The following is a 27,989-nucleotide window of genomic DNA, read 5'->3' as shown; positions in this document are numbered from 1 at the left end:
ACAAAAACCTGAAAGACATTGATTTCAGGTTTTAAAAAATAAAGTTTGAAAATCAGATTATGTATTGTAACAAGGAACCAGTAGCCTCTGAGCATCAATTTTTTAAAAGTGCGGAACTGATCCAAACAGTTCTTTTAGAAAATTAAATCGCTATTTTCAAACAAAATATTTTTACTGTATCCTCATCACACTTGTTTTCAGTGATCCTAATGTGGCACTCTGCGTACTTACAGCTCATGTATATATTTAATGACCAGGATCTGATAGGTTTGCATCAGTTCTTGATAATTAGAATTCCAGGTCCTCACAAGACTGAGCAATTCTTTGAATTTTTTTTTTCACAATTTATTAGAAAACAAACAGCTGTTGGAATTGGGGCTACCTAGTGCAGTAAATAGTGTTTGTTAGTGCAACGTGCGAGTGGTTACAACATCATCTAAATGAGAAACTCTATCAGCAGGCAGCAGTGATAGGCTTGTCTCTTTTTATTGACAAAATAGAACTGACATCACCGTATTTACCTAATTAAGAAGTCTAAATTGAGAGCTTAGTTACCTTAGGCTACCTAAATGGTTAGCCTTCGGACGTGCCTCTCTCTCTATTGATCAGATAAAGAGCTTAATCAGGTTCCTAAGCCAGGTAGCTCAGCCAGGCAGGGCTTGTGGAAGGGGTGATATTTTTTTAGTTAGACAACGCGCAGCGTCATCTCTCTGGGGAGGATGTACGGCACCCACATTTCAGGTGTGTCACCCGAGCAGTTGCTGCGTGTCCAGGGATCTCTGCAGGCCGGTGCTCTTCGGACCTCCTTGGGTTGGAGCTCCCAGGGAAAACCACTGGCGAGGAGCTTGTATGATGCCCGTCTTTTGGCACCAGTAAGCGACTGAATTGGAGGCCTCGGAGGAAACCCGCCCTGCTGTGGGAAGCAGTGATGCAGCATTGGCACGCGTTCTGCTGAGCCTCGCTGAACCGGCGCCAGGGGCCTTCTGAAGGGGCTCTGTATTCAAAGCGACATCTCGCAATTGAGATGTATTATTTCACTTTGGTTACTTCAGGGAGTTGTAAATCTTGATTTTTTTCAAGAGACTGCTGGCTGCAGAAGTCTGTACTCCCTTGCACATCGCTCAGCATGAAGGATTGTATATGATGTGGCCGTGGCGGATCATTGTAACTGAGGCAGCAGCAAGTCCATGCAATCAACACAGTCCTTCAGTTCCCATCCAGCATCTCAGGTCTCCCAAAACTCAGTGTTACAGCAGTGGTTGCAAGGCCCGTTTGATTTGTAATTCTCCCTCTGTCTCTGTTCATGGTTTTCAAAGTCTGGTTTCCTCTCCCAGACCTTTTGCATTAATCCTGCATAGTTACTGCTTCTCTTTGGTTTCTTGCTGCTCTAAATCACTTCCCTTTGCACATTTACTGATGCAACTACCTTGATTTAGCAAGATTGACAACTTTTGTTTTGTTCTCAGTGAGAAATTGAAGAGTTTTGGTTTGGTAAGGGTGTTTTCCTCCTGGGCAGAGGAAAAGACCTAACGCTTGTGGGGTGCATCAAGCACAGCATTGCCAGCTGGTCGAGGGAAGGGATTGTCCTACTCTTCTCTGCCCTGCTGTGGCCTCACCTTGAATACTGTGTACAGGTTTGGGTGCCACAATATCAGGACATAGAACCATTAGAGTGTGCCCAAAGGAGGGCTATGAATATGATGAAGGGTCTGGAGGGGAAAGCGTGTGAGGAGCGGCTGAGGCCCCTTGGTTTGTTCGGCCCAGAGCAGAGCAGGCCGAGGGGAGGCCTCATGGCGGCCTGCAGCTCCCTCACGAGGGGAGCGGAGGGGCAGGCGCTGAGCTCTGCTCTCTGGGGACAGCGACAGGACCCGAGGGAACGGCATGGAGCTGGGACAGGGGAGGGTCAGGTACACAAAAGGGGAGGGAAAGGTACCCCAAAAAAAGTACATAAAACAAAAACAACAACATGATGGAAATCAGGCTATAATACTACAAGGGATTATAGTTACAGTAATTTAGGTTTTTGTTCTTCTCCATGGATAAGTTTCTGTTATGGTTCTACTGGGATTTCCAGTAGAAGAGGAGGGTCTGGTACTTTAGGAGGTGAAATCTAGTGATATCTAGGGCACATAAAAGAAAATAGAAGATGAGTCACACAGTGGACAAGTTCTTGAGGCATCACTGTGAAGCATTGCTGCTTTCAGACTGGAATGCACAATTTTCACCCTAAAGAACTGAAGCAATTTTTTTGTTTTTGTTGCGAAAGCTGTAATTTTGGTTGAAAAGCTTCTCCTGCATGTTTTATTTTGAAGGTTGAGGATCTGAGACTGAAATTCATAGGCTAACTGCCAAGTCTATGTTGGTCTGAGCTAAAGCGTTGTATATTAACAGAAGTGTGTTGCAGTGTTTAAAGCTGTGAATCTGAATTTTACAGCTCAGGCTTATCTTCCGTTGTGGTCTGAATTAGTCTGAATGGATTCTGCTTACATTCATTGTAAGGCAAAATTATTTTTTCTTATTATGGGGTCATTCTGTCTGACCCTGCTGTAAACCTTTCCTGTCTTTCTTGCTTGAAAGTCGTAATACATGGTGGTCGCCCTACCACGCATGTGCAGCCATGTTAGGAGCATCAAGACACATTTTCTGCAGGTAGAGTAACTGACCACTATCCACACATGCTTTAATCACAGAGGAAAAGCAGAATTACATGTAATCTTCTTCCATTCTGAAACTGTTCTCCCTTTTTCTGGAAGAAGGCAGAATGGTGATCACAGAGAGTGACTTTAATCACAGGAGAGAAGTCAACCTACAAGATGCCTGTTGTTGGTGGAGAAGAGCAGTCTACTCTGCAGTGCTTCACAACCTGACCTTAGCTTGGGCTTGGGATCCTTCTCTGGAAGTGTTCCTCTCCACTGACAAGGGCAGGAGATGCTCTTCTGTCACACCGCCTGTGTGACTAGCTTTCCCAGCCTCTCCATGCCCCACGGTGGCCAGCTGGCAACAACTCTGGAAAAGCGAGGGCTGCATCTGTCCCACCCTGCCAGGGGAAATTCTGGAGTGCCCAGATGGCCCCATCAATAGCTTTCTTTATATGCTCTGCTTTCAATTTTCTTCTGCTGTCATTTGCACCTTGTCTTCAGTAAAATAAATAGCAGGGGTGGGTTCACAGCTCCTGCTCTGTTCCTCAAGTCAGTCAGCAGTGCTTCTGCACAGCACAGCTGAGAGCTATCATCTAACTTGGGCTGAGCCCATTTTGTAGTGTTCTACCTTTTCCTGGCTGGAACTCAGGAGTCATGACATTATATATGAACTCTGGGGACTTCAGAGGCTGTAACTATAGAAGAGGTGTTGAAAGGGCTTTGGATTGGAATGGAAGAACCTCATTAAAAAATTATCTTTACCTCTGCCATTAAAACTTGTTTTGTGTGAGGACATTTATATAGCTTACCTCCTTTTCAACAGTTATTCAGGCTCCTGGCTGGGAATGCAGGAGTTTTAAACTCTTGTGAGTCAAATGCAAGTTCATGCTTGATACCATAATAAATAACTGCCGTTGTTAATCCCCTGTGGACACTTCTTAAAGTTGAATCTGATCAAAACGCTACACCCTTCATTCATAAATCCCCTTGGAAATGGAAAAGCATTGTTTACTCCTCTGTAAAAGACAGGGAAATGCAGAAGGGAAATGATTTGTCCAGAGAACTCAGCAAGCCTCTGATAAAGCTGGGGATATAAATTTATTTAAAGTTCTTATCTATTATATTTTCCACCAGGCTGTACCAACTCTGGAAGAGCTGTTTCTTTCTCCCCAGACTTAGAAAGATTTTAACTTTTGAGAACAAACTATTTGAATTGACATAAAAGGTAGAAAATCAAAAAGTACTTCTGTTTTTATTAGGTTTTCTGTCTTTGTCTAACCAATCCTGAATTCAGTGGTTGTGTAAGCACTGTAAACAGTTAAAGAGCTCAGTCCTTCCTTGCTGTAAAGAATAACTGGGGACTTGATGGTAACGATTCATTTTTTTCAATAAAGGAACTAAAGCTTGCCATACATCGATTCGCTGAAACTGCAGAGCCATTTCTGAAGTGTTTTCATAAGACTCGCTGTTGTAGCACATTCAGAGCTCCTCTTCAGATGCAAAAGTTCCTAAAGTGTTTGGGAAAACAATATCAAACAAAGCAGGCTGGACCCGAGAGAGCTTGTGGCTGGAAACACGGGTGCTGGAGCTGCCAGAGAGCTGAGAAATGGTTTGTGTTGCAGAAAAAAATACAATGAAATGTTGGATTGGGATTTTTCCCTGCAGTAGTGTGGGAAGAAACATTGGCTGTAAAATTCCTCCGTATGGTAATGGAGGCATACGACCTGTAATCTTTCTGTTACTCAGTCAGTCACTGTGACTGGCCCATTTGTAGACTACAAAGCATTTAAATGATGACAGTTGTGTTAGGGAGCAACGGACATTGTTAGCCCACTGTGTTGATAGAGAGCAGGGAGATAAGAATAGCTACCAGTCTTCAGTGCTTCCCACATTTATTTTAGGTTTCGGACACCTCTGCACATTTTGTGGACAAGTAGCTGTGTTGAAAAAAGTGGAGGTACAAGGGCAATAGTTATCTTAGCTCTTCTTTTTCCCCTGAGAAACTGATGTACAGCACAGCCCAAGAGGGTGTTGGCTGATGAAAGCCAGGCGGATGTGAGGTGTTCCCTGGATTTGATGTCAAGGAGCCTGCTGGCCGAGAGGAACCGGACGGAGTCTGGAAGCACAATGAATGAACGAGTGAGTGAATGAATATCACCAGCGTGCACTTCCACTGCGCCCTCCTGCTGCTCTGGGCTCCTACCATACCCAGAAGCACTCTTGTTTTTCTGCGACATGCTGAGGTTATAGTAGACTCTTAGAAAACAAGCAAACAAACACTAATTTATTGCATGTTTAGGTATAATTTTCCATTCATGTTTCATTAAATTATTTTATCTTTGGAATTGTCTTTCGCACTTCATAGAATCGCAGAATGGTTTAGGTTAGGAAAGGACCTTAAAGACCATCCCGTTCCAACCCCCTGCCATGGGTAGGGAAGCCTCTGCTAGATCAAGTTGTCCGAAGTCCATCCAGGCTGGCCTTGAGCACTTCCAGGAGTGAGGCATCCACAGCTTCTCTGGGCAACCTGTTCCAGTGCCTCACCACCCTCACAGTAAAGAATTTCTTCCTAATATCTAATTTAAACCTACCGTCTTTCCGTTTAAAGCCATTCCCCCTTGTTCTCTCTCTACACTCCCTGACAGCTCCCTCCCCAGCTTTCCTGCAGCCCCCTTTAGGTACTGGAATGCTGCTGTGAGGTCTCCCTCGACCCTTCTCCTCTCCAGGCTGAACAACCCCAACTTTCTCAGCTCCTCTTCATAGCAGAGGTGCTCCAACCCTCTGATGATCCTTGTGGCCCCTTGTTGTTTGTTCAGTTATACGCAAGTTTTAATACAGCTTTGAGGATTACTCATCCTGTAGCTTTTAAACCCATTATAGCAGTATCTTAAACAATGGGACTGCTGCTTGTTTTCTATTTGTGTCTTTAGAGGGAGAAGCATGTGCCGTGAAGTGTTTTAACCTATCCAAAGTGTTAGCCTGAATTCCAGACTGGGCTTCTTACAGCAGACCAAACCTCACTCTTAAAACCTTAACAGCCCCGTATTTCCAAGAAGTTCTTATCTGTGTCTCTGTTCTGTAGCTTATTTGTAACTAGCCAAAAATGAAGTAAAGTGGGAGGAAAAAGAGACTGGAAAAACAAGAGGGTGTCTCAAGCAGTGTTCTGGGACTGAGTGGACTCTTGGCTTCTGTCCCTGACCTTGCCACTGTTTCCCCTCAAGTAAATCACCTGGCTGTATTTCCTCATTCATAAAATGGTTATAACAACACCCGGAGACCTCACAGAAGTGTGTGTTTGCAAAATAAGGTTAATATTTGCAGTGCCTTTCAGTGTAGGAGTAGAAGGCGTTTAAGTGTTATAAGGGATTATATGAAGAGGAAAAAAAATGTATGTTTTAGGAAGGAGAAACAAAAACCTAAGAGAAATGCCCGCTTTTATCCTCTTCTTTTAATTTCCGCATGGAAAGTAAGGACATGAAGTATGTATATGTGTTTTTATTTACATATGTGTATTAATGTATTTTTGATTATTACAGCAAATGCAAAGAGTTTGTCTTCTCATTTTGGGTAAACAGGAACTTAACACAGGAGGAAGAGGTTGGATTCGTTATGGACTTACTCTAAAAGAAGGGCAACCAGTTTCATGTGTATTTTGTTAGGAAATTAAAAACCATGTAAACTTTGCAAGGCTTGGGGCAAGAAAAAAAAAACATCATGAAGCTTTAATGTTGAATTAGGTAACTGAGTAAGAGCAACGCTTAGAAGAAGAATCACTGATCACTGGGCTAGTATTTATAAGCAGCAGGCTTTCTACCCTCTGCGTTCCTAAACTCATGCACCTTGGTCACGTCAGGCTGTTCTGACTTTGGTGCAGAACTGACCTGCTTGAATTCACAGAAAACCAAAGCAGAGGAGTCTCTGACAGTATGCGGTACCATGTTTCTTCCTTAATTCATTCATCTTTAGCCCTTGCAACAGAATCTGAGACCTAATTTTAGGTAATAATCAGGGTAAATGTCAAACCAGGGAGAAGCGACAGCCTGTTCTTCTGTTGCCACTGGAGTCCGGGATATCAATCTTTGTTTCCTTTTTGCGTTTCTGACCTATAAAACTTCCAGTGTACAGTTTAGGGACCTTCCCATAGGGCATTCTCAGTCTCTCTGTTGTGATAACACACGGGGATGATTTTCTCTATTTAGCATGGTTTGTATATTTAATGCTGCTGCGGCAGGCACTAGCTAGTGGTGCTCTTATTTGTTCATATCACTGCTCTCAGAGTAATTTTTTTTGACGTTTCTCCCCCCCCAACACCCAAAAGAAGACAAAAACTTGAATCTCTGGACTAAAGCACATTTTTGGTTGTTTAGTGGTTAGGTACGCAATAATTTCTGGGCCAAGATTATGATTCACAGTGCGAGAATTTTACCTTGAACAGGCACACAAGCTGTCTGTAGTCTGGAACAGAATTATTGTTACTAGTATGTTTATTAATACAGTGTGCATTACTTTGTTTAGAGGACATGTCACTGCCCTTCTGCTGAGTGATTGCAAATTTCAAGCCTTTATAATTAACTTCTTATCAGAACATAAATCAATGTCACTAGCCGAGGTAACTTCTGAACATGACTTGCATAAAGCTGTCGCTGAGCAGGATTCATCAGAACCGCATTTGTTCCTGATCAAGGAATGGTAATAACATAGAGATGACAAGTCCTACCAAGGTGAAGTATTTAAAGACTACCACCTTACCCTGAAATGATGATCTTACAGCCTGGGAGCTGTTAGTGGGGTCAGTTGTCAGCAGGTTTGCTGAGAAATATTTGCAAAACAAACCCTCCTGGTTCTCCTTCCCAAAAGTGACCGGTGGTGGAGCAGTCCCAGAAGTGAAAGCCATCAAAAGCAGAAAATGGGCCTGGGGCAGGGTAATGAAAATAAAGATGCAAATAAAAACACACAATTTCAAAAATCTTCTAACTTGTATTTGGGTTACAAATGAAAATCTTGTGACAATGCTGCACTGGATGATCCATGTCTTTTTTTTTTTTTCCCCTCCCCGGAGAAGATTCATGGCTTTTGGATTTAAAAGTCAAGGAACGCTGTTTTGCTGAACCATTCTTTTACTGCTCCTTGCGAAGCACTGTTTTCTAATTTAGAAATGCTTCTTTTGGCTGAGCTAAGGATGGACTCCATGGCTGCCTCTGCATATGAGGAGGGTGCTTGGGACCCTTTTACTCTGAGAGGTCACAGCTCCTGCACGATCTTCTACTTGCTGCTTGCTGAAGAGCTGGGGAGACAGCTTAGAAAAAAATGAAATTAACATACCAAAGCTTTTGAAATTGTGGTATGTCATATACAACAGAAAATTGTATTAACTAAAATGTTAGATCATAATGTTAAAAACCTCAGGTCAAATTGCATTTTTTTTTCTTAGTATTCAAAATGTTTTCAAACAAATCCTTATTGCTTGTTTTTAGTCAGTATTGGGGTTCAGAAGTTTCTGTTGTTATAGAATCATTCCGGTTGGAAAAGACCTCTACGATCATCCAGTCCAACCTCTAACCTAGTACTAAAGTCCACCACTAAACCACGCTACTAAGTTCTACATCTACACGTTTCTTGAAGACCTACAGGGACAGGGACTCAACCACCTCCCCTGAGCAGCCTGTTCCAATGCTGCACAACCCTGTCAGAAGAGAAATGTCTCCTCATTTCCAACCTGAACCTCCCCTGGCACAACTTGAGGCCATTCCCTCTAATCCTATCACTAGGTACCTGTGAGAAGAGGCCGACCCCCAGCTCCCCACACCTTCCTTTCAGCCAGTTGCAGAGAGCAATAAGGTCTGCCCTGAGCCTCCTCTTCTCCAGACCAAACTCCCCCAGTTCCCTCAGCCGCTCCTCACAGGACTTGTGCTCCAGGCCCTTCACCAGCTTCGTAGCCCTGCTCTGGGCATGCTCCAGGGCCTCGATGTCCTTCTGGTAGTGAGGGGCCCAAAGCTGAACGCAGTGCTCGAGGTGCGGCCTCACCGGAGCTGAGCACAGAGGGACAATCACTTCCCTGGTCCTGCTGGCCACGCTATTTCTGATACAAGCCAGGATGCTCTTGGCCTTCTTGGCCACCTGGGCACACTGCTGGCTCATACTCAGCCGGCTGTCGACCAGCACCCACAGGAGCAGCTTCCAGCCAGTCTTCCCCCAGCTTGCGGCGTTGCTTGGCCTTTCCAGGAATAGGTATATGGATGATCAGACAACTTTTGCAGAGGATGGTAAGGTTTTCTGGTAAGGTCTGCAAGGAACTCAAGATGCTTTGAGTGAGAAACTAAAAAGATACAAAATAAACGTGCCAGTGGATATAACATTGGCTTTTTGAGTAGAGGGCTTTTGCTTTCTGTTGGTATTAAGATGGACTGGTGTTAGCCCTACTGTTAGTGATGTTGTTATCAGTGGAAAATGATGTAAAAAAGACTGCAGATGATAAAAAGAAATAGTTCTTAAATAAGGGGTCTCATCCAGTAGGTCATTGATGCAGAGTAATAGGGATCACTCCATAAAATGGTCACAAGCAAATACTATATTTAGATTTCTATAAGCCCCTTTGTTCTTCCACGCAGGACATTATAAAGAATGAAGTCTGTGCTTACAGATAAGAGGACTTGTGACAAGGAAGCAACAACACTGAAAAAAATCCTGGGGAGTGGTGGCTGATTATTGACTGAATGCAAGCTCTTTTGCCCAAAAGCTGGCTACAATCCATGAATACACAAACAGGAGCACTGAGGAAAAGGGGGGAGGTTCAGAGGCCTCACACTCCTATGACTTTCAAAAATTGCGTGCTCCGCTTTGTAGTCCACAATTCAGGAAAGAGACACGAGGGTGGTAGTGGTTGGGAAACCTGCCTGCAGTCAAAATGCTCGGTTTGTTCAGAAAATGTTAAGGGATGCTTTGGGGAGCATGGGGAACAAGAAATTGACAGGACAACTAAATTGTTTCATTAGTTTGTGAAGATATATTAAGGCATCATGCCTGGAAAGTGAAATTTTACAAGTTCACCTTAAAATAAGGCATTCATTTGAGCTGGAAATACTGATTTATTATTGAACACCGGTCAATAATTGCAGTCAATTCATCGCCCTGAGACATCTTTAAATCAGCACTAGTTCAAACAGGAATTATTTAGTGAAAATCCTGTAGCCTGCATTAAAGTAGGAAGTCAGATGAAGAGATTGCAAGAATCACTCCTAAGTGCATTAATTGATAGTTCTGTCGTGTATTTTGGAAGCATTGTTTGCATTCTCTTTTAATGCTCTTCCTCAGGTAGGTCAGTCTTAGAGGCTTCAGACCATTCCTAGGGTCATAGATTTTAGGGCTGGGCTGACAATTAGTCTGACTCACCCAATAATACCAGCATTTGAGCTTGAATTCGTTTGCTTCCCTAGGCTTAATCATGTCAATTACTTTTCCTTTTTTTTGTATTTCACTTTTTGCTTCTTCAGAGTTTCCTTGTGCTTTTCTGTATATCTATGGATGAAAATCAAAAATGGAGTTGATAAAAAATATTATCTGGTTTTTTCAACTTCTCCTTGGCTTTATAATGGTCAGATAAAGGCTTTGCCACACATGAAATTTACTGGCACCAGAGGACAGTCAGCACTTTGCAGGAGATGCTTCATATCATGAAAAATGAGCTGGTGCAGAGCTCTAAAACCATTTGTAATTCATGTGTAGTCTGGTTGCCAGCTTGCACTGGGCGTCCTTAGAATTGGTCACTTCCCTAAAAAGTACTTGGAGCGTATTAAAAAGTGATTAACAAAATGACTAATCAATTCCAGAAGGTAATATTACGTCTCCCGCAAAGTCATTCTCCATACGTATCCAGAGGGCTTAATTAAGCTTTTACACCGCTTTGGTAGATATGATTTTTTTTTAGATGGTTCTTAATGTGCATGAAAAAAAAATAAGCTGCATTAAAACAGATGGATATTCAACTTCAGGATATTTCTTGAGTGTGGGGATTACTCGGCAGAAACCTTTGATCTGTGCTCTGAATCTGGCCAGATAGTTCTCTCTGTAAAAATGGGTGAGAGTTAGAAATCCCCGGCAGAAGACAGCGGCATCCACGAGACGGGAGCTTTCTGTCACAATCTGTAACGTGCAGAAATATTTGCAGCTCGGGAAGATTGACAAGCCAGCGTGTGCTGTTCAGGGTAATGAAAGCTGTTTGTATAAATCCCCTTGCAGCGATCGTGTCTCATTTAATTGACATCCCACCAGCTTGCGTTTTTTTGTTTTTATCGAAAACTTCATTTGGTTGAGTTTTCTGGAAAACCCAGCGTTACCAATTCTGCAGGAGCAAAGCGAGCTCTCATGTTGCTGTTATTTTCGGGGGCTAATTTTAGCCCCGGGCAGCATTGTCCTGCCTTCAGCCCTGCCCCCGTGCTCCCACACACGGGGCGGGCGCGCGGTTGTATGGGCTGGTGCGTCGCGGGCACATCAGGGCTGTATCGCCTTACAAGAAAACCCTGCCTTGGCACACGGCTTTCACAGTTTATGCTGTTAAGCATACCTCAAGGACATCTGTGTATGGTAAAAATAAAAATAGCCCCACTGGAAAGAACATGGAAAAATTCTCCACAGAGTGACTATAAAATAAAGCGATCACGTCTAAAAATATGATGGTACCCAACGCAGAAGTTCACCTTGCTTTTCAAGTCCTTTGGACACCGGAGGCTAATCTGGGCCGGCAGAGGACCCAACGGGTAGCCTCACAGCTGATGTTGGTGGTATCAGTGCCACAAATCATAGAGTCATGGAATGGTTTGGGTTGGAAGGGACCTAAAAGGCCACCTGGTCCACACCCCTGCCGTGCTCAGACCAGGCTGCCCAAAGCCCCATCCAACCTGGCCTTGAGCACCTCCAGGGATGGGGCATCCACAGCTTCTCTGGGAAACCTGTGCCAGTGCCTCACCACCCTCACAGTAATGAATTTCTATCTTGAATTTAGTCTAAACCTACCCTTTTTTAGTTTACAACCATTAAAATTCTAAGTTCTAGTTTGGTTTGAGCACGAATATCTTAAAGTCCACTCATAAAATACAGCCTTATTCCATAAATGCTTTGGGTGTAAGATTTTTCAGCTGATTCTGTAATAGTTTTAAGGAGAAATGAGACCTGCTTTGTGTATTTCCTAGATGGAATTGCCTAGCGATCAAACCAAATGCACAGCAAAACCTCTGTGAAAGATTGAAGTTCCCTTGTCTGTAACGCCACACAGTGATAACTCTCTAATGCAAATCCACCTGTGGCCTTGGTTTTACGGTGCACCGGTCCTGTTTTGAATTTTCTTCTTGAAGTATATATTCATCATTATTTTGAACGCAATGCAACCATCCTTTGCTTGTGTTACAGTAACCCCTAGAGGTCCCACTGGAGGGTTCATCACGCCACGCGCAGCTGACATAATGAGGTGCATTTTATTTAGTGCCTTTGGTTCCCTGTACCCCAGTGCTCGTGATCCATCATTTCTTTTGTCAGTGAATAGTGAGATAATGAGATAGCAGGTTGACAAGGGCAGAAATAAATTTAAGTTTAGGATGACTGATGGGCCTCGTGAGCAAGTTCAGCTGAGGAGGACCTCCATCTGTTCGGTGGGCATTGCTAGGTCAAAGCTGACTCAGAATTAGTATTTATGAATGCTCTGTCAAAATGTAAGCATAAAGAATGATAAATGTCTTAACTAACACACATATTAACTGATATTTTCCACTTACCAGTATTTCTTAAAATATCGACACCCTGGAGTTGAAAAGAACAATCCTGGAAATATCACTGGATCAGAATTATGGCTGCCTCTTGTCATTCAGGGTGTTCTTCATCCCAGATAATAAAAATACGTGTTTTGTACAATGTGGACGTGGTAAGGTTTACAGTGTTCTTGCCTGTCCATTTTGTTGTTTTAAGAACTGGGTTTTAAGTGATAAATGTCTTGCAGGTTTTCACACACTGTTGCAGTTTAGGATGTTGAACTTCTTTAATGAACTGTGTGGATTTGGGAGTGGTGGTAATTACTCTAACTTTGTAGTTGTAGTTGTGCTCTCTGGGGAAAGTTTAAGGAAATATGTAGTGATGACAGGTTTTTAAAATAATTGAGTTGAAATCAAAGAAATCAGATGCCCAGATAAATTTGAAATTCCCACAGAATGACTATTGCATCTTTAGACACCCGAATATCTTCAAATACATGCATTTTATGTTGTGTTCACATGCAAAAATTATGCTTTTTGTAGGTAGCGTAGTGTTTTCTGTCATGAGTATGCTGATTGGAACATTGTGGAAGCATTGAGAGAAACTTGTATCTTCGACCAGCATTTCTGTATGAGAGGAAGTGTGTGTGAGACCAGATACTGCATTCTTATAGACATTACATTTTTAATCTGTTTAATACATACTGCATTTTGTATACATTTGTGTTTAAAGGAAGATTGTGTGCCGCTCTGTAGCAGGCACAGAGTGTTTCTGAGCTTTTACTGGGCTTTCAGTGCTATGAGTCATGGAGACAGGGGAGTATTAAACATTTCTGGCTACATTAAATGAACATTGGTCCCATTTGGCTTGCAACTTTAAGTACTTAATAGTTTATTTAATAAAGATTTTGACTGGCCTTTATTATGTATATGCGTGTGATTCACAGGCTTAGGAGATACCACACGTTCAGCCTCCAGCTCGAGAGGATCCCACGCTGGAGACGAGCACGGCGTAGCTCTTCAACAACGCCCCAGGCCACGTCTACATTTCAGCACAGTAAGAGGGGTCAGGAGCAGGAGCTGTACGAGCCACAGCTTCTGATCGCAGGCTTGCCCCGCAGGCAGTCTGCAGCCTGCCCGTTCGGGTGCGCTAAGGTGCCTGGCGGAATATTAAACTGCCAGACAGACTTAGACAGAGAGTCCCCCGGGCCGCGCCTGGGGCTGCACTTGTAGCTTCGCCGTCTGAATATAGAGTACGTCTGATCCAGAGGGCAGCCTTTGGGTGACCCCGGAATGCGATGTGGAAATACCCGTAAGTCTCAGAGCACAGACGGCTCTCTGAGCTGGAAAGTTAGGTCGCAGATATACTGCTACGAAGGAGAGAGAGCGAGCGAGCAATTTCAGCTGAGGAAACATCCATGACCTCTACGTGCCCCAGCTATGATTTTGTGGCTCTCCACTGGTGATAATCCATGTTGGCTCAGCCCCCAGCTGGGATCAGACAGGTCAGCTCCAGCTTTGAGACTTCTGACTGGGGAGCAGAAACAGCTCTGAACACGAGGAAACAAGCAAAAAGCTTTAGAGTTAGTCTGAGAAAGGTTGAGTGTGGCTTGGCGGTGGCTTGGCCACACACACAAGCCGAGTTTGGGAGCAGCTTCCTGACCACACCACGTTGTTCACGCAGCAGAATCCAGGCTATGTATCAGGGTGTTCACCCAATTTACAAATTTATGGGTGGCTCTAGAGCCAACCACAGAACTTGCTATCGGCCTCACCAGGCAGAGTAGTCGTCTGTTGGGCAGAGTGAGAGCCTGCTGACAAGAATATCCAGTGTGTGATTTAGCTTCTGCAGATGGCCAGGACGTGCCAGGCTCATTTCTTGCATGGAGGTGCCAAAGGGAGTGAAAGCAAGGAATTTGATGGGCACTGCAGAGCAGTTGCAAGGAACACCCTCCTGGTGCCCTGCAATGTAATGTGAGAGCCACGCGAGGCAAGTGGTGTTTTATCTATGATGACGCTGGCTTGCATTTGCTTTATGGGTCTCTTTAGGGCTACGTAGGAAGAGTATTTATGTCCCTCTTGAAGGCTGAATGTTGCTGCAATTTGTGAGGTTTGTGGGGTTTTGCTATTGATTTTTTTTTTTTTTTAGGAGAAAAGGTAAATAGCAAATTATTCACTTGCACACCCTGCCATAATTTGGGCTTCAGGACTCGTTGTTAAAGCTAAAGGTGACTGAGAAACAGAAGATATTTCATTATTTAACCTTCCAGTGAAGGAACCTCTTTTATTCTTTTTTATGTAACTGCTTTATCTGAAAAATTCTGTACTCTTCTATACATGTGAAATTTGGATTCCAGTTCTGTAAACATGGGTGTGTAGGAAGAAGGAGCAAAACTGCTCTTTAAATAGTTAAAAATAATGCAATTAACCCCCTGTACTTAAATGCTACAGGACGTGGCCATTCATTTCAAGGCCCTTTTTGCTGGAGATCTGTCCTTCTCCAGTGATGGTGGCAGCTCTTGGGCTTCAGATATTGACATTAAGGAAGGCACAGCTGGGGAGATCTTCAGGCTGACTTTATCCACCGCAGTTTTATGGGTGGAGTGACAAGATCAGTGCTCGAAAAGTAAGGAACGAGCTCACTATTTCTGGTTGTCATCACAACTAAACAACAGCTTTAAAGATCCTTTGTTTGCTGTCACTGCAGGTGCTTTTAAGGCAAAGTTCTGCTCCCAAACACCCCCCACGCTATAGATGTACCCACCTTTTTTTTCTTTTTTTGATAGCGTTGTCATTGTTTCAGGAACAGAGAAAAGAGAATTTGATTATATTTGTATCCTAGCATCATTCAAGAGCTCCGTTGTGCTTAACTCTGCACAAACAGATGAAGAGAAACTGTTATCCCCAGACAGCTAAGGGAGGTTGACAACAAGGAACAGAGGAAGAAAGGATGCAGTCAGAGACATATGTATATCTTACTATCATATATATCTTACTATTATATATAGGTCTTACTATTATATATATCTTACTGTTATATATATCTTGCTATTATATTTACTTTCTATTTCAAAGGTAAATAAAGTAAGAGACATCTCTCAGCCAAGTCATCCCATCACTAACTCATTTCTCTTTGATGTTAGGACACGCTTGGGTGCTGAGGAGAGATGCTCAGAGAGAGGTGGCCTCAGGGAGATGCTCAGGGAGAAAGAGAGCATTCGGGGTATGCATCACAAGAGTCAACACCTCCGCAGGTCTCCGAGATCATTTTGTTTATTTTGGAAGCGTTTAAACCCCCTGGCAGCCCTTCCTATTCTAGCTTCAGAGAGAGGTGGTTGTGCCGTGGTGTGTACAGTATGAAGGCACGGCTATTAATACAGGATTTTTTTTTTTTTTCCCGGGGAAAGGGAGGACTGCATGCTACAGTGTGTGTGCAAAGACAACCCGCACCGCTGGCGGCATCGCCCTTGAGTCATCCCGTCCCGGGGAGCAGTCACTTCAGCGCTGCAAAGCCGCCACGGGCTAATCGTTATTAGAAGCACTTAAGGCACAGTCTGGCTCCCCCCTCATTTAGTCTCCCTCCACTTTAGGTCTGTAAATATTTGTGCTGTCAACATCTATTGTTGGCACAGAGGCATCAGAAGAAAGTTCTCCTAAGCCTTTGCATATTTGGCTCCAGGCCAGCATGAGTTAAACCCAAGCATCTTAGCCTCTTGCTGCCCCTGCTAATTCTTTTTTTTTTTCAGGAGTAAATGATGGCTCTCTTCGAGATAGGCTGGCATTTCCTGAGGGCAGGCTGGCACTCCCCCAAGGCATACTCATCTAATAGCATGTGCCAGTGCAAGTAAACAGCAGGATAGAAGTTTTTTCTTCCTTTTGTACACACCATCCAATTTGTTCCTTGGCACTTTCCCTGCTCCCAGGGAAGGATGGCTGTCTCTCTATACAAGCCACAGTTGGATTTTGTTTTTCCTTCCTTCCTCTAGCTGTCTGTAGCAGGCAGACCACATTTTCAAAAATGAAGGTTAATAAAAGTATTTCTTACTGCCCCTGCTGCAACATCTCTGCCGCCGCTATTTGCAAGTTACCCAAAATGAGAAAATAAATTTGGATGAGTCAGGGAGACTGCTCTGACTCGGACTGTTTAATGTGGGAGTGTCTCAGGGTCATATACATTTCTATTAATATAGGGTCAAACGTGAGAAGGGAGCTCTGGTTTGATTTGCCTTTTTTTAGCAAAGTCACACCGATGCAGCAAACCCAGCCAAATTAAACATAGCTGCAGTTAGCTTTGAATTTGGGTGAACCAAAAAATAAATAAAAATGCCAGCAATTATCTTAAGATAATGAAAGATTCATTTATTTTATTCTGTGCTCAGCCAACACACAAGGTTAGCGTGGTGGGGAATTTTGTACAAAGTCCTCCTTTCTTCTTGCAACCCCTGACTGATGTGACCATGTAGCATCAGCTGTACTGCTTTTGCAGTGACAGGAGTTGAAACCTAACTATTTTAGTACCTCACACACAGGTCGTTTTTTTTCTTCTTCGCACAAATGAAATCTCTATTGAACTCTGTTTCTTTAAAAGTGTTGATGCAAGGATACTGAGAGAGGTTAAATCATTTCTCTTTCCTCTCAGAGGGCTCTTGATGCAAGGACAAATGAAGAAAGAGTTTGGGTCCAGGTGTGCTGTTTAGTACAGCTGATAATAAGAAGTTGTGGGTACACACTGTGTCTTTTGTGAGGCTTCCAAGGTTTAAGTCCTGGGTCCAGCAGAATAATGTGAGGCTCCATGTTAGAAAAAGTGACTGGTACAAGGATGAGAGCGTGTCAATTGTCTTGCTCCCAGGGAGGCAAATTATCTTTAAATACAGCAAGTGAGGAAAAAATAGAAAAAAAAAAAGTTGAGGAATCTATATTTAGGAGAGTAGAAAATGGTTATAGGAATACGTGTGGTGGGAAAATACCTGTATCCAAAAACTTGTATCTCTGGAATGGCCCAGTGGGAATTTCTCCTCAGCCAGGGCAAGCTAGCAGTGCTCCTTTGACCTTCTCAAGGTTCAACTGATTTACCCCAGCTTCAAATCTGACCTTCTGTGTCCAGATAGCAAGGTGGCATAGAACTGGAAGAGATCAGAGCAACACTTCCTAATCTCCCTGGAGGCTTCTGAAGCAGATAAGAAGGTAACAATCGTGCTTTGCATTCTTTGACACTTTAGCAGAGCAAACAGGATGTTGAAGGTGCTCCGAATGAGGTTGGAACAAGGAAATTCATGTCACCCTAAAAATGCAGGTGACACTGATTCCTGCTAAGCAACCAAACCAAGCCGTGGCCCAATGCCCTTAGTTGGGTAGCACCGTTAGCACAAAGACAGAAATAAAGATCATATCAGATCACCAGCCTAAAAGGCTTCTACAGGCTGCTAAACAAATTAGGGAACAGATATCATGTTCTGCTGGTCACTGGGACAAAGCCTGTCTGCTTCAGAGTAAAAACATACATTGTGCCATAGCTGGAAAGGCTCTCTGCGAACTTCTTGCCGTGTGTGAAAATCTGTGTGCTGAGCGAAGCGTTAGGTCATCTGAAAAAAATGACAGAAATCCGTAGTTTGAATTGGCGTCCCCTCTTTGTTAGGCAATAGCAAGAGTCAACACAGGTCTTGGAGCTCACCCAGAGGAAGTTTGGTATTTGGTTTGAACATGCACAGTGCATCTCTGAAATTCAAGCTCGACGTGGAAGCCAGACAGATATATTCAGACAGGCAGCCTGGACCTGCAGCCTGTGTTACATGACAGCCTGATGTCATGCTCTTAGCCTGTGAAGCGTTCGCAGCGTAGCATTTGGAACAGAAACATCCTTGCAGCACCGCAAACAAGGGCTTTCTGTTGGTTTTTTTTCACCGCCAGGGCTTCATCTCCAGCCATTATCAGATGATTAGATAAGGAACCTGGCACTGAGCTCAAGCTAATGCAAGAAAATACAATTGTATGTATCTGTGCGTGCACCAGCTCTGAAGAATTGATATTGCGTATGTGTTTATGGGAGATAGATATGATTCACCTTTCGGCTGCACTACAGCAGTGCCTGCATCGCTGGGCCCAGGGCCATGTCTGAGCTTTCTTGCTGATACAATTCTGCAATTTTCCCTTCCTTCCTGTTCTTCCAGTCTTACTTGCGGCGGCAAGACTTAAAAAGAAAACCAGGATCGTTGGATTTCTAACCAACAATACCTTGGGAGAAGCAGCTCGGGCTGCTCCGCTGAAAAAGTTGCTACAAGATGACATCATCTGGCAGCAGGCACCAAAACAAGGCTTGGTATTGCAGCAGCTAAAAATGGCAATCTGCAATGCACCAATATTTCGGTTTCGTGGTCCTGTAAAGCAGTTTAATTCAAAGAGACGCAACTAAACACTGTTCGTGTTCTGGCTTCTTGCAGGATGCACTGTGCCTGCATTATGCTCGTAATTTGGTGTAACAGAAGTAGAAAAAAATATTACAATGAGACAGAAGCAGGCTGTGATACTTGCTCCAAAAACGACTTCTCTGCCTAGTGCAATGTTGCAAATCCAAATAAAGCTGGTCTGTAAATCACTTGACACTACTTTCTCGTAAAGCCCCATTGAAGGAGATATTTCTGAAATTGTTCAGCAAAATGTTAATTTCGGATTTGCAATCTAGGAGTCTGGTGTGATGATCGACAGAGTCAGGTGCTCAGGTTTTTGCAGAAAAGGCTGTTTATGTTAAGGAAGCCACCTCGGTGCTAAGTACAGCTCACAGGAGGGCTTGCTGATTCATTTGCAGGCTGTGCAAAAATTTATATGTAGTATTTGCCTGGAAAATTGGCTCCTAAATACCAACCAGATTGGTCTTCGGAACATGTGACCATCTCTAAAAAGGCCATGAATAACGAGTGAAAAAGTAGAGTTCCATATGGACAGAAGGCAGTATATAATGCCACTGCTAGAAGGTAGGCACTGGGGCACGCAGCGCACAAGTGAGGCAGATGATGTATTGACTTAAAAAGGCAGAGCACACAAAAATTACCAAAATACGCGTAGATCAAGAATGTAGCTACCAGAATTGTCAGTCTGGCTGCTGGAGACCTCTTGATCCAGCAAATAATAATTTTTCTGAAGGCAGAGGAGAGGTTAACGTTGCAGGCTGGTGGAGAATAGCTGTCTTGCACTCCATCCATGAAGCCTGCATGGTGGTGCAGAAGTTGTTCAGAAACAGAAGCCGTGCCCACATGCCACAGCCTGCACGACACGGAGCTCTCAATGGAGCATTTTCAGAACTGAAGAATTTGTTCTTAGCAGAAATTGAGCTTTCCCCAACATACGGGCTGATGGAGGAGTGCAGCAGCAGCATAAGCAACAGAGAGAGCTTGCATGGCATTGCTGCAAAGCCAGCAGTCAGGAGAAGCCACAGGAACTGCCTGAGCACCCTCATCGTGCCACGATGCGTACAAGACAGAGGAACCAGCGGTGCAAAACAGAACAAACCCCAAATTCAGGTAAACCTTTCAGTTTACCAACAAGAAAATACAGCTGATGGTCTGGGCAGGGACTCCTGTATCAAAGAAAGGCTCAAAAAAAATGATAGCAATAATTGGGAAGCACATCATAGGCTATAAAGCACGGGTTTATTTGGAGCATTAGCAAAAGTCATGGACGTACAGATATCCTCATCAGAATTATGTGCCGGTAAAGACTGAGTGCTGATGACAAGCTGGTTCACATGAATCAAAGTGCCTTGTCTTCTGGGCAGATTATTAAGTTGTAAGCATTAAAACGATGTCAAAAACAGCGGTGGGTTTAGTGAAAAAGGTGGTTTTACTACACAGTGATATTTATTCTGCTAGGTGGATGCTTATAATAGCCGAAGTAGGAATGTGATATACGGTGCTGCGTGTCTCTAGGATACTGCCTGAGCCCACAGACTGCAGAGCACGTGAGATGCGAAATGAGATGCAGAGCATGCTTTCGTGTGGTTTGTTCCTGTTACAAGAGAGTTATGGCTTAAGCGTGCCTGGCTCTGTCCTTAGCGATCCTTGGGCACGTGAGCAGGCAGAAGCCCATGGGTATTTGGCTGTGTTAGAGAACACGGATTGCATATACCGAGAAATTTAAATTCTCTGCACCTTTTTTTCTTGAAAAAGCCACAACTAACTGTTTTTTTCCAGGAGAGATGTTTCTAACCATGTCAGGTTGGGGTCAAATCAGCAGTGCTTTTTAATTTTTTTATAATTAGATTACTTAAGTTCACTGGTTTTATGTAATTTTCCACTTTATTTCCTTTCTTTCCTGGCAACTATTTGATAACAGGAGCAACCAAAATACTTACGGTTCTGATGAATGATTTCCAAAGACTCAGCAGCCTGGGTGATTGCTGCCCCTGGGAGCTGGATGACTCGAACTCCCTGTGCTGGCAGCCAGTAAATCTGCAGCTACGTCTTTAAGCTTCAAAATGATACACGAAACTGAGACAGATAAACTCCCACAAACCTTGTTCTTTACTCCACAAAGCAGGAAAATGGAAGCAGCAGCCTAAATTAATGGAGCTTTGCTATGTTCCTTAACATTACATAGTATGGATTATACCTGAATTTTATCTGATATGCTTCCCATTCAGCGTGTTCTTCATGAATTTTAACTTTTCTCTTTAATGTTTTCTGCTTAACAGCTCTGTTATCTCGTAGATTGGATGTAGCTAAACAATATCTGGTGTTAAATAATTGGCAAGGTGGTGCAGTTCAAGAACTCCCTAGACCTCACAGAAGCTGAAATTAATTAGTTCGTATTAGTAATCTGAAAACAAAGCAACGTATTCTCAGTGGAATGAAACATTTCAGATGAACAGAAGGGATTTTTTTTTTCATTTTTGAACGGAAAGTGTCTCACTTTTTCATACCATTCAAGCCTGAATTGTATTTTCTTTGGAGTTTTTGATAAAATTGAACAGGAAAATCCCTTATTTTTCTGCAGAAAAACATCACTGGTTACTGTGCTCATGATTTGTGTGGGTTTGGCTACTTAATTGCTAGGAACAGATTTTTTCTTACTCCATATAGTAAGTTACTCACACAGGATGCTATTTTTTCAGTTACATTTAGTAAGATGATGAAGGATAGTGTGACCTGTGATAGAAGGCTGTCTGGGCTGTAACAATTCCTGTGAGTTGTGCAAGGTATTTACCATCTCTGTCTTTGCTTTTACAGACTATTACATTACACGTTTCACTATAGAGTCCAAAATCTTCTGAGTTTACATTGCTGGTGTAATAATACTTCTGTGTATGTAATGCTTCACAGTTAGGTCCTCTCTCAATTTGTTTGTTTTGTTTTCCACTCTGTTGTCCTGTTGAGGTATTTTTAGCAATGTTTATCTTGGTTGTTCGTGTCTATGAACTGACTGCTATTTCTGTTTGTGGTGTCTACGCTGACTTAATTTACAATGTCTTTTCTTTGCTGTAGTCCTGAGTGTGAAAATGCTTCTGCTTTGGGAAAAAACATTATAGCCTGTGCAGTCCATTCTCAGGCTTCTGCTGAAATCAAGGGGAACTCTGTCTAAAAATTGCAGAGACAAACCCTACACAATGTCAGACACGGTTGATCTAAGAAGACCAAGGAGCAAGGACGCAGGTCTTTTCCTATCCCGCTGACCTCCCTACTTACTACATCCTTAGTCTTCTAACTTCATCATTCTCCATGCCCAGCTTCCATCCAGGTTGAAGAGAAGGCATAGAGAGTGCTCCTTTTGAGTGTTTGATTGTCCAGTGATGAAAATACCATTGGAAAAGGTGAAGGACGTGGGTTCTCTGAGATGTTTCCCCTAAAACATTTATTTTGCATTCTCCTTGCTTCTTCCCTTCATTAGTCCAAAACATGAGTGGCTTGTTAAGTAGATGAAAATAGATACAGGCACTTGGAAATTCCTATTGTTCTCCGCAGAGACGACTGCCTAATGTCCAGCAGAGCAGTGCCTGAGACCCATCTGTCAAGATAACAGCTGCCACTTTTTCCATAGTTCCTTTATAAGATCACAGAGATCAAAACTGAGAGATGGAAAAGACCTATTTATAATAACAAACTGTGCTGTTAATAGCTCCTTTCCACTGTGGCTCTGAAGATACTTTAAAGGCTTACTGAATGAAGCCTTTCAAGATTCCTAAGGCTAAGTACATTAATTAATAATATAATTCCTGGTTAGGCTAGCGACTCTCTTTCTGACCTTTAGGTCCATTTCACACGGAATAAAAAGAAGGTAAGTTATACTTACCTGTCTGGTAGCAGAACCTATTCTTTCTGACATACAGCCTTTTGCTCGGATCACAAATCCGTGCTATTCCGTATTCATGCAGGATTCTGCTCTGGAGAGCGATTCCAAGTGCATCATTCAACTTCGTTTTAAATTACTGTGATCTGGGTCTTAACCTGCTATATATTTTTTTGTACTTTCATTAATAGCAGGGCATCCATGCCAATTTACACCAATGAGGATTGGCAGCATTGGGAAGGATGAACAAACCCAGGAAACAAATGTGGAAAAAGAAGACCTAATATTATTGCAGAACGTAACCTCAGAGTTCACAGGCAGAGAGATATTAATGATTCTGCTAGAATCTACCTTGGAGCATGTAAAACTGTTTACACTGAAAACAATATGCAAAAATGGTTTTTTTTGTGAAAGCATGTGCATTCCTGGTAGGTGGGAAGAGCAAGCTATACATCTATAGAAAGATTTGTTCCTTTGACGAGTGTATCTCATACACCTTTTGAGCAGACAGCCTGGAAAAATAATGCTATCTGAATAAGACATTCTTTCATTGGAGTGTTGCAGCACATGATAAAGGCTCCTTGGCAAGATGCTGTTTTTATCTGATCTTAATTGTAGGCTGGACTTTGACAACGTAATGAGGGCTATTCAATGCGTAACTTGCTAATAAACTCTTTTCAGTGCTCACTCGAAGGCCAGAAGTGACTTTTATCTTCTAATTGTTGTACGGCTTGTTTACTGTATGTATTACTATACAGAAAGTGACTTGTAAGTAGATCTGCAGTCACCAAGTCTTAAAGACTGTGGGCAGCACAATCCATGGGAAGGAGTTTGGTATGCAAATCAAAACCAGTTTGGGTTCAAGCTGTGTTTTCTGCCTGCGTCGAATGTGATCAAGTCATTTTGGGTGGAATTCATGTCAACTACCTTTAGCTACCTAAAAGCCCATGGTGTGCCCATGTCAGTAGAGGGTGAGCAGCATCTAGATACCTGTCCTCGCCCACTCTTGAGCAGGGTGCTTGTTCCCCAAGAGAAGTAGTGCTGAGGTCGCCTGACCGCCCTGGTAAATGTCTGTGCCCTGCAGAAGTGAGGCCCCACGGAGCCCTGTCTGCTGTTATCAGACCGGCGTGGCTGAAGTCATGTCTCACTTGCCCACGTGGAATCGCACCCAGGAGGAGACGATTCCTCGGGAGCTCTCCGAACACTTGTGGCTATTACATAATGCCAGCTAGGAATAGCATCCCACATCTCTAAAATAAGGCACATTGCAGAAATGCCTGACAAGCTGGGATCAAAAAGTTGCATACCCTGGATAAAAAGCATTTGACTTTCTGTATTATGTATGTTTTGTGTACATGTGAGCTGGGGATGGATCAACACTGTCTGCCTCTGACTTATTTAGCTTGTATGTAATCCTGGAGTATTGACTGTCCCTTCTTACATGCCTTAGTCAACACCCCTTTTTATAAGCTGTGTTTTCTTCTCTGTTTGCATCTTGTATGTCTCTTTTTCCAAGAATGTTTTTCCTTTTCTCCTTATTTAAGAGCACACTAGTGGCTGAGTCCTTTGCAAGATGTTAGATGATTACTCTGTTTTTCAAGATAAGTTTCAGTAGAAAGCTCCTCTGTGAATGAGATATAACCATGCTATGCATGAAGAAAGTTGGATGTCACAAAAAAAAAATGGTCAGCAGAGCCCTGCAGGAAAGAAAGAGCATTCATTCATGAGGGATGTGACGAGAAATCTTATTTTTCAGCTCCAAATGCCCCAAAGGCCAGCGTTTTGGTGGTAAAACCAAGTGGTAACACATTAAGAATAGACTTTTTTTTTGGTGTGTGTTCAGATTTATTGTTTCAGGGTATGCACAGCTTCTTAACACGGTGACCTACCAGCGATGGGTAGATTTGTCACTAGGCTGTTACTAGTTCTAGCCAAGGGGATCCGAGGTGTTGCACTGATAAATTAAGATTTCAGCACAAATTTTGTTCAGAAGGAAATGGAGGCACGTGCTGGAAGTCTAGACAGTTGAAAATCAAAGGATGGCCAGTCTGGGAACAGTTGGTCATTAAAGCCCACCTAACTGCTGATGAGGTTTTGTTGGTCTGGGCTAGGCTGGCTGGGAATGGGTGGTGGTGGTCTTCTGGCAGATCAATCTGCATCCCCTTTCCCAGCACAGAGGAGGAATTGATTGGTAGGAAAGCTGGTAGAAACACTAGAGATGTGAAGTATTTCTTTAGTAACATGTTCTCTCTAAAATGTTGCTTTAGACATCTATTGTCCCAGTCGTTAGCTTAGCCAGACTGACCTGAATCTGCCATACTTATTCAAACGAAATTTGCCGTGTGCTGCAGAGCATGTATATTTTACAGCTCACCTTTGTAATGGTAACAGAACCAGAGCCTAAAATGAAATAGCTGTGTTAAGGCAACAGGATACCAGAGGAATTGGTTTGGTCTCCTTACAATTAATGTAGAAGATGTTTATTGAACCTTACATCTGCCTTGGGGGTGAGCCTACTTTCTCTTCTCTTTTAGAAGTATGCAAATCTATAAAGCCGTTAGGACATAGTGATGCCTTTCAGGAGAACAAGCTAGACAATTGCATGTAATTTTGCTTGGCTGTGAAGTCAGGCTAAGTGCAAGGCTCAGTCATATTGTCTTGTAGTTGTACGCAACGCTGATATATAGCACGTGGTAATGCATTATTGAGTAGTTGTCTTTTGTGTCTTCATCGCATGGTGTCAGCTGCGTAATAAATAATTGATTACGTTGCTCTTACTCCGCATTAAAGATATATGAGGATATAATACACGAAGAAAAAGCAGCAGCAAGGCAGCCCATGTGGGAAAGATCAACCATTCTGAAGTGCTCTGCGGTAACAGGAACTACCAAGTGACCACCGCCACTATTTCCCGCTTCTGTACTTCGAGGCAGTGATTGCTTGTCATGGCAACAAATGGCACGTACAAACTGTTGCTGCTGCTTTTTAAACAGAAAAAAAAAATTGTGGTAAAGATCTGATACGCTGCAGAGATGCACCCCCAAGACTCGCCAATTATTATCCCTCTATATAGAAAAAATCCCTTAGAAAGGCTAATAATTTTTTCTTAAGTGGTTGCAAACTGTCAGAAAAATACAGTGTAAGCAAATCCTTTTTCCTCTTAAGGCTATGTTTATATTAAATAGAGGAAAAGTTAGCAGGGAAAAATTTGTATTTACAGTGGTACTAAACCTCTGTTGTTGAACCTTCCTTTCCCTTGCAAAGCCATGTTTCCCTTCCTAATCCATGTCCCTGTACAGGACACAGTACTGCTATGTAAAAACCGAGTGTAGGAAACAAAAGCTTCCTCCAGCTCACATTCAACACTCTTCCTCTATTTCCATTGCAAGAATTGCTGATGAAAACAATTTTCGTCATTAAAGTTGACGAGACGGCCAATTCTTCCAGAAAGGAGTTGACTTTGGGAGTCAAATCATGGAAATGAAAGAGGAATCGGCTACTTACCGGTGGCTGTTTGGAAGGAGGCAGGTGGCCAAGAGAAGCTACAGGTCACTGGAAGCTGTTATTACGATGAAAAGTTGTAAGCCAGTGCGCTGTGTTTTGAGGTAATAACGACATGACAAATGAAGATGTAAGAGGTGCGAGATATCCGCCTTGCGCAGATCTGAATTCTGCTGGAATGCCCTGCGGAGCGAGAGGCATGTCAGGTCCTCCAGGCATTTCCCTGGGAACGAAAAGCCCACGGCACCGGCCGTGTTGGCCTAGAAAATCGTTGCCCAGATCTTTGCCTTTTACACTAGCACAGACATAAAACTGTTCTTGTTCCTGATGGGGAAACAGCAAGATTTTCTGGAGCGTTAGACGTGAGATCCAACCACAAGCTAGGGGGAAGCCACTGAAGGCAGGAGAGTTGTCCTGCTTTCCTATATGTCGGAACTGAATCCTAAAGAAAATTGTTCCATTTCCATGTCAACTGTGAGTAACCAGTAAAATCAGTGGAGTTCTGCTGGTGTAGTCCAACCTGCGATATGATTTGTGACTTTATGGGTGTGTTTTTCCCACTGTTTCTGTAGGAGTGTGCTGAACTCTTCTCTAAACTGTGTCTTCCTCTATACACTATGAAGGCATCAATGCTGAGATAAAGGTTTTTGTGCAGTTTCTAGAAACTTCCCAATAAATAATGTTTTTTTCAGGCTAAAAGTATATATTAGTGATAGTTATAGACTGTAAATGGGAAAATTGAGAATTTCCAGCCTGTGTGAAATTCTTCTGACAGAATATTGATATATTTTGACATTAGAAACAGTATATTTTAGGGAAAAAGAAGCACTTGAGATCAAAAATTCTTAGCTCACAGCAACGCTGACTTCAGGAAATGTTGCCTCTGAGAGTCCAAGCCACTTAAGTCATGGTAACCAAATCAAATGACAAGTTTATAACAGCACAGATTTATTACAAGGCATAATTGGAAAGGTGATTGCATTAAAGGCCATCAAAATATAGTCCCTGTCCTGAAGAACCCCTGGTCTCCATAAAACGAAACAGGATAGCGCCCCAGAACCATCTTCTGAATATCTGTCCCTCTTTCTCCTGCCAACAAATGTACAGAAAATAACTGTCTTCAAGTATATGAATTATGTTTACTTTCTGTAGGTAACTACAGTTTGAAAAATAAGGGAACAACCTGCAGCTGTTTTTTGAGCATCACCTATTCAGTTCATCCCCCTAATGCTCTTGTCAAGTAAGTGAATCCCATTGTCGAGGATAAAAGAGCAACTAGCAAAATCAAGGGATTTGTCCTGGATTAGAACCTATGTCTTCTGATTCCCAGAATGTGTCAACACTGCAAAAATAAGTTAATTCAGTAAACATTGGAGCCAGTGAAGCCTGGGATGCAATTCGGTCTACTTCAGGTAGGTGGATGGTTGAGTTAGTGTCTCCTCACTTGGGCCCTCTGAGGAGCTAGCTGCCTGGCTTTTAAAATTAATGGTGTTAACTTTTAAACTTTTTTAAGTTAGTTGACTGAGAATATACAACAATTCCAGGAGGTTGTTGTAGTCCTAAGATATATATGTGGATGGCGCGAATCATTCTTGGAGATACTGCTCTTTCACCACTGACTGTAGAAGTAGCCCAGGTGACAGACTGAGACTCAGTTTCTACCCAACGATGGCTAACGTTAGTAGCAGAATTCATCTCACCTCATTTACACATACATTAACTGGATTCAGGCACCTAAATTTGACTGGATATTTATGGAGGGCCTTCAGTGTTATCTCTCTCCATCCATCTAATGCATAGATGATGGTCTGAGCATGGTTTGCGGCATGGTTTTGTT

At 42.9% G+C, this 27,989-nt stretch overlaps 1 protein-coding gene across 6 annotated transcripts in view; it reads left to right on the top strand.

Moving 5' to 3' along the window:
- FKBP1B (FKBP prolyl isomerase 1B) overlaps nt 1–27,989 on the top strand; it is a 45,518-nt gene that overhangs the window by 10,257 nt on the left and 7,272 nt on the right. For 2 of the 6 annotated variants that reach the window (XM_083830779.1, XM_083830778.1), the window contains one exon: nt 2,754–3,893. The exons of 2 other annotated variants lie outside the window; for them this stretch is intronic. Coding sequence is in view for 3 of the 4 variants with exons in the window: in XM_083830778.1 (XP_083686904.1) it covers nt 2,754–2,956 (203 nt within the window). In the remaining variant the exon portion in view is untranslated. Of the gene's footprint in view, nt 1–2,753; nt 3,894–13,323; nt 15,499–27,989 lie in introns of those variants that run through there. 2 more of the 6 variants (XM_083830775.1, XM_083830776.1) reach the window with 2 other exon arrangements.

The sequence above is a fragment of the Anser anser genome (genome assembly GCF_964211835.1).
Source record: "Anser anser genome assembly, chromosome: 3".
Lineage (NCBI taxonomy): Eukaryota > Metazoa > Chordata > Aves > Anseriformes > Anatidae > Anser > Anser anser.
The sequence above is the reverse complement of the archived record's forward strand: the minus strand, read 5'-3'. Positions and strand labels throughout refer to the sequence as shown.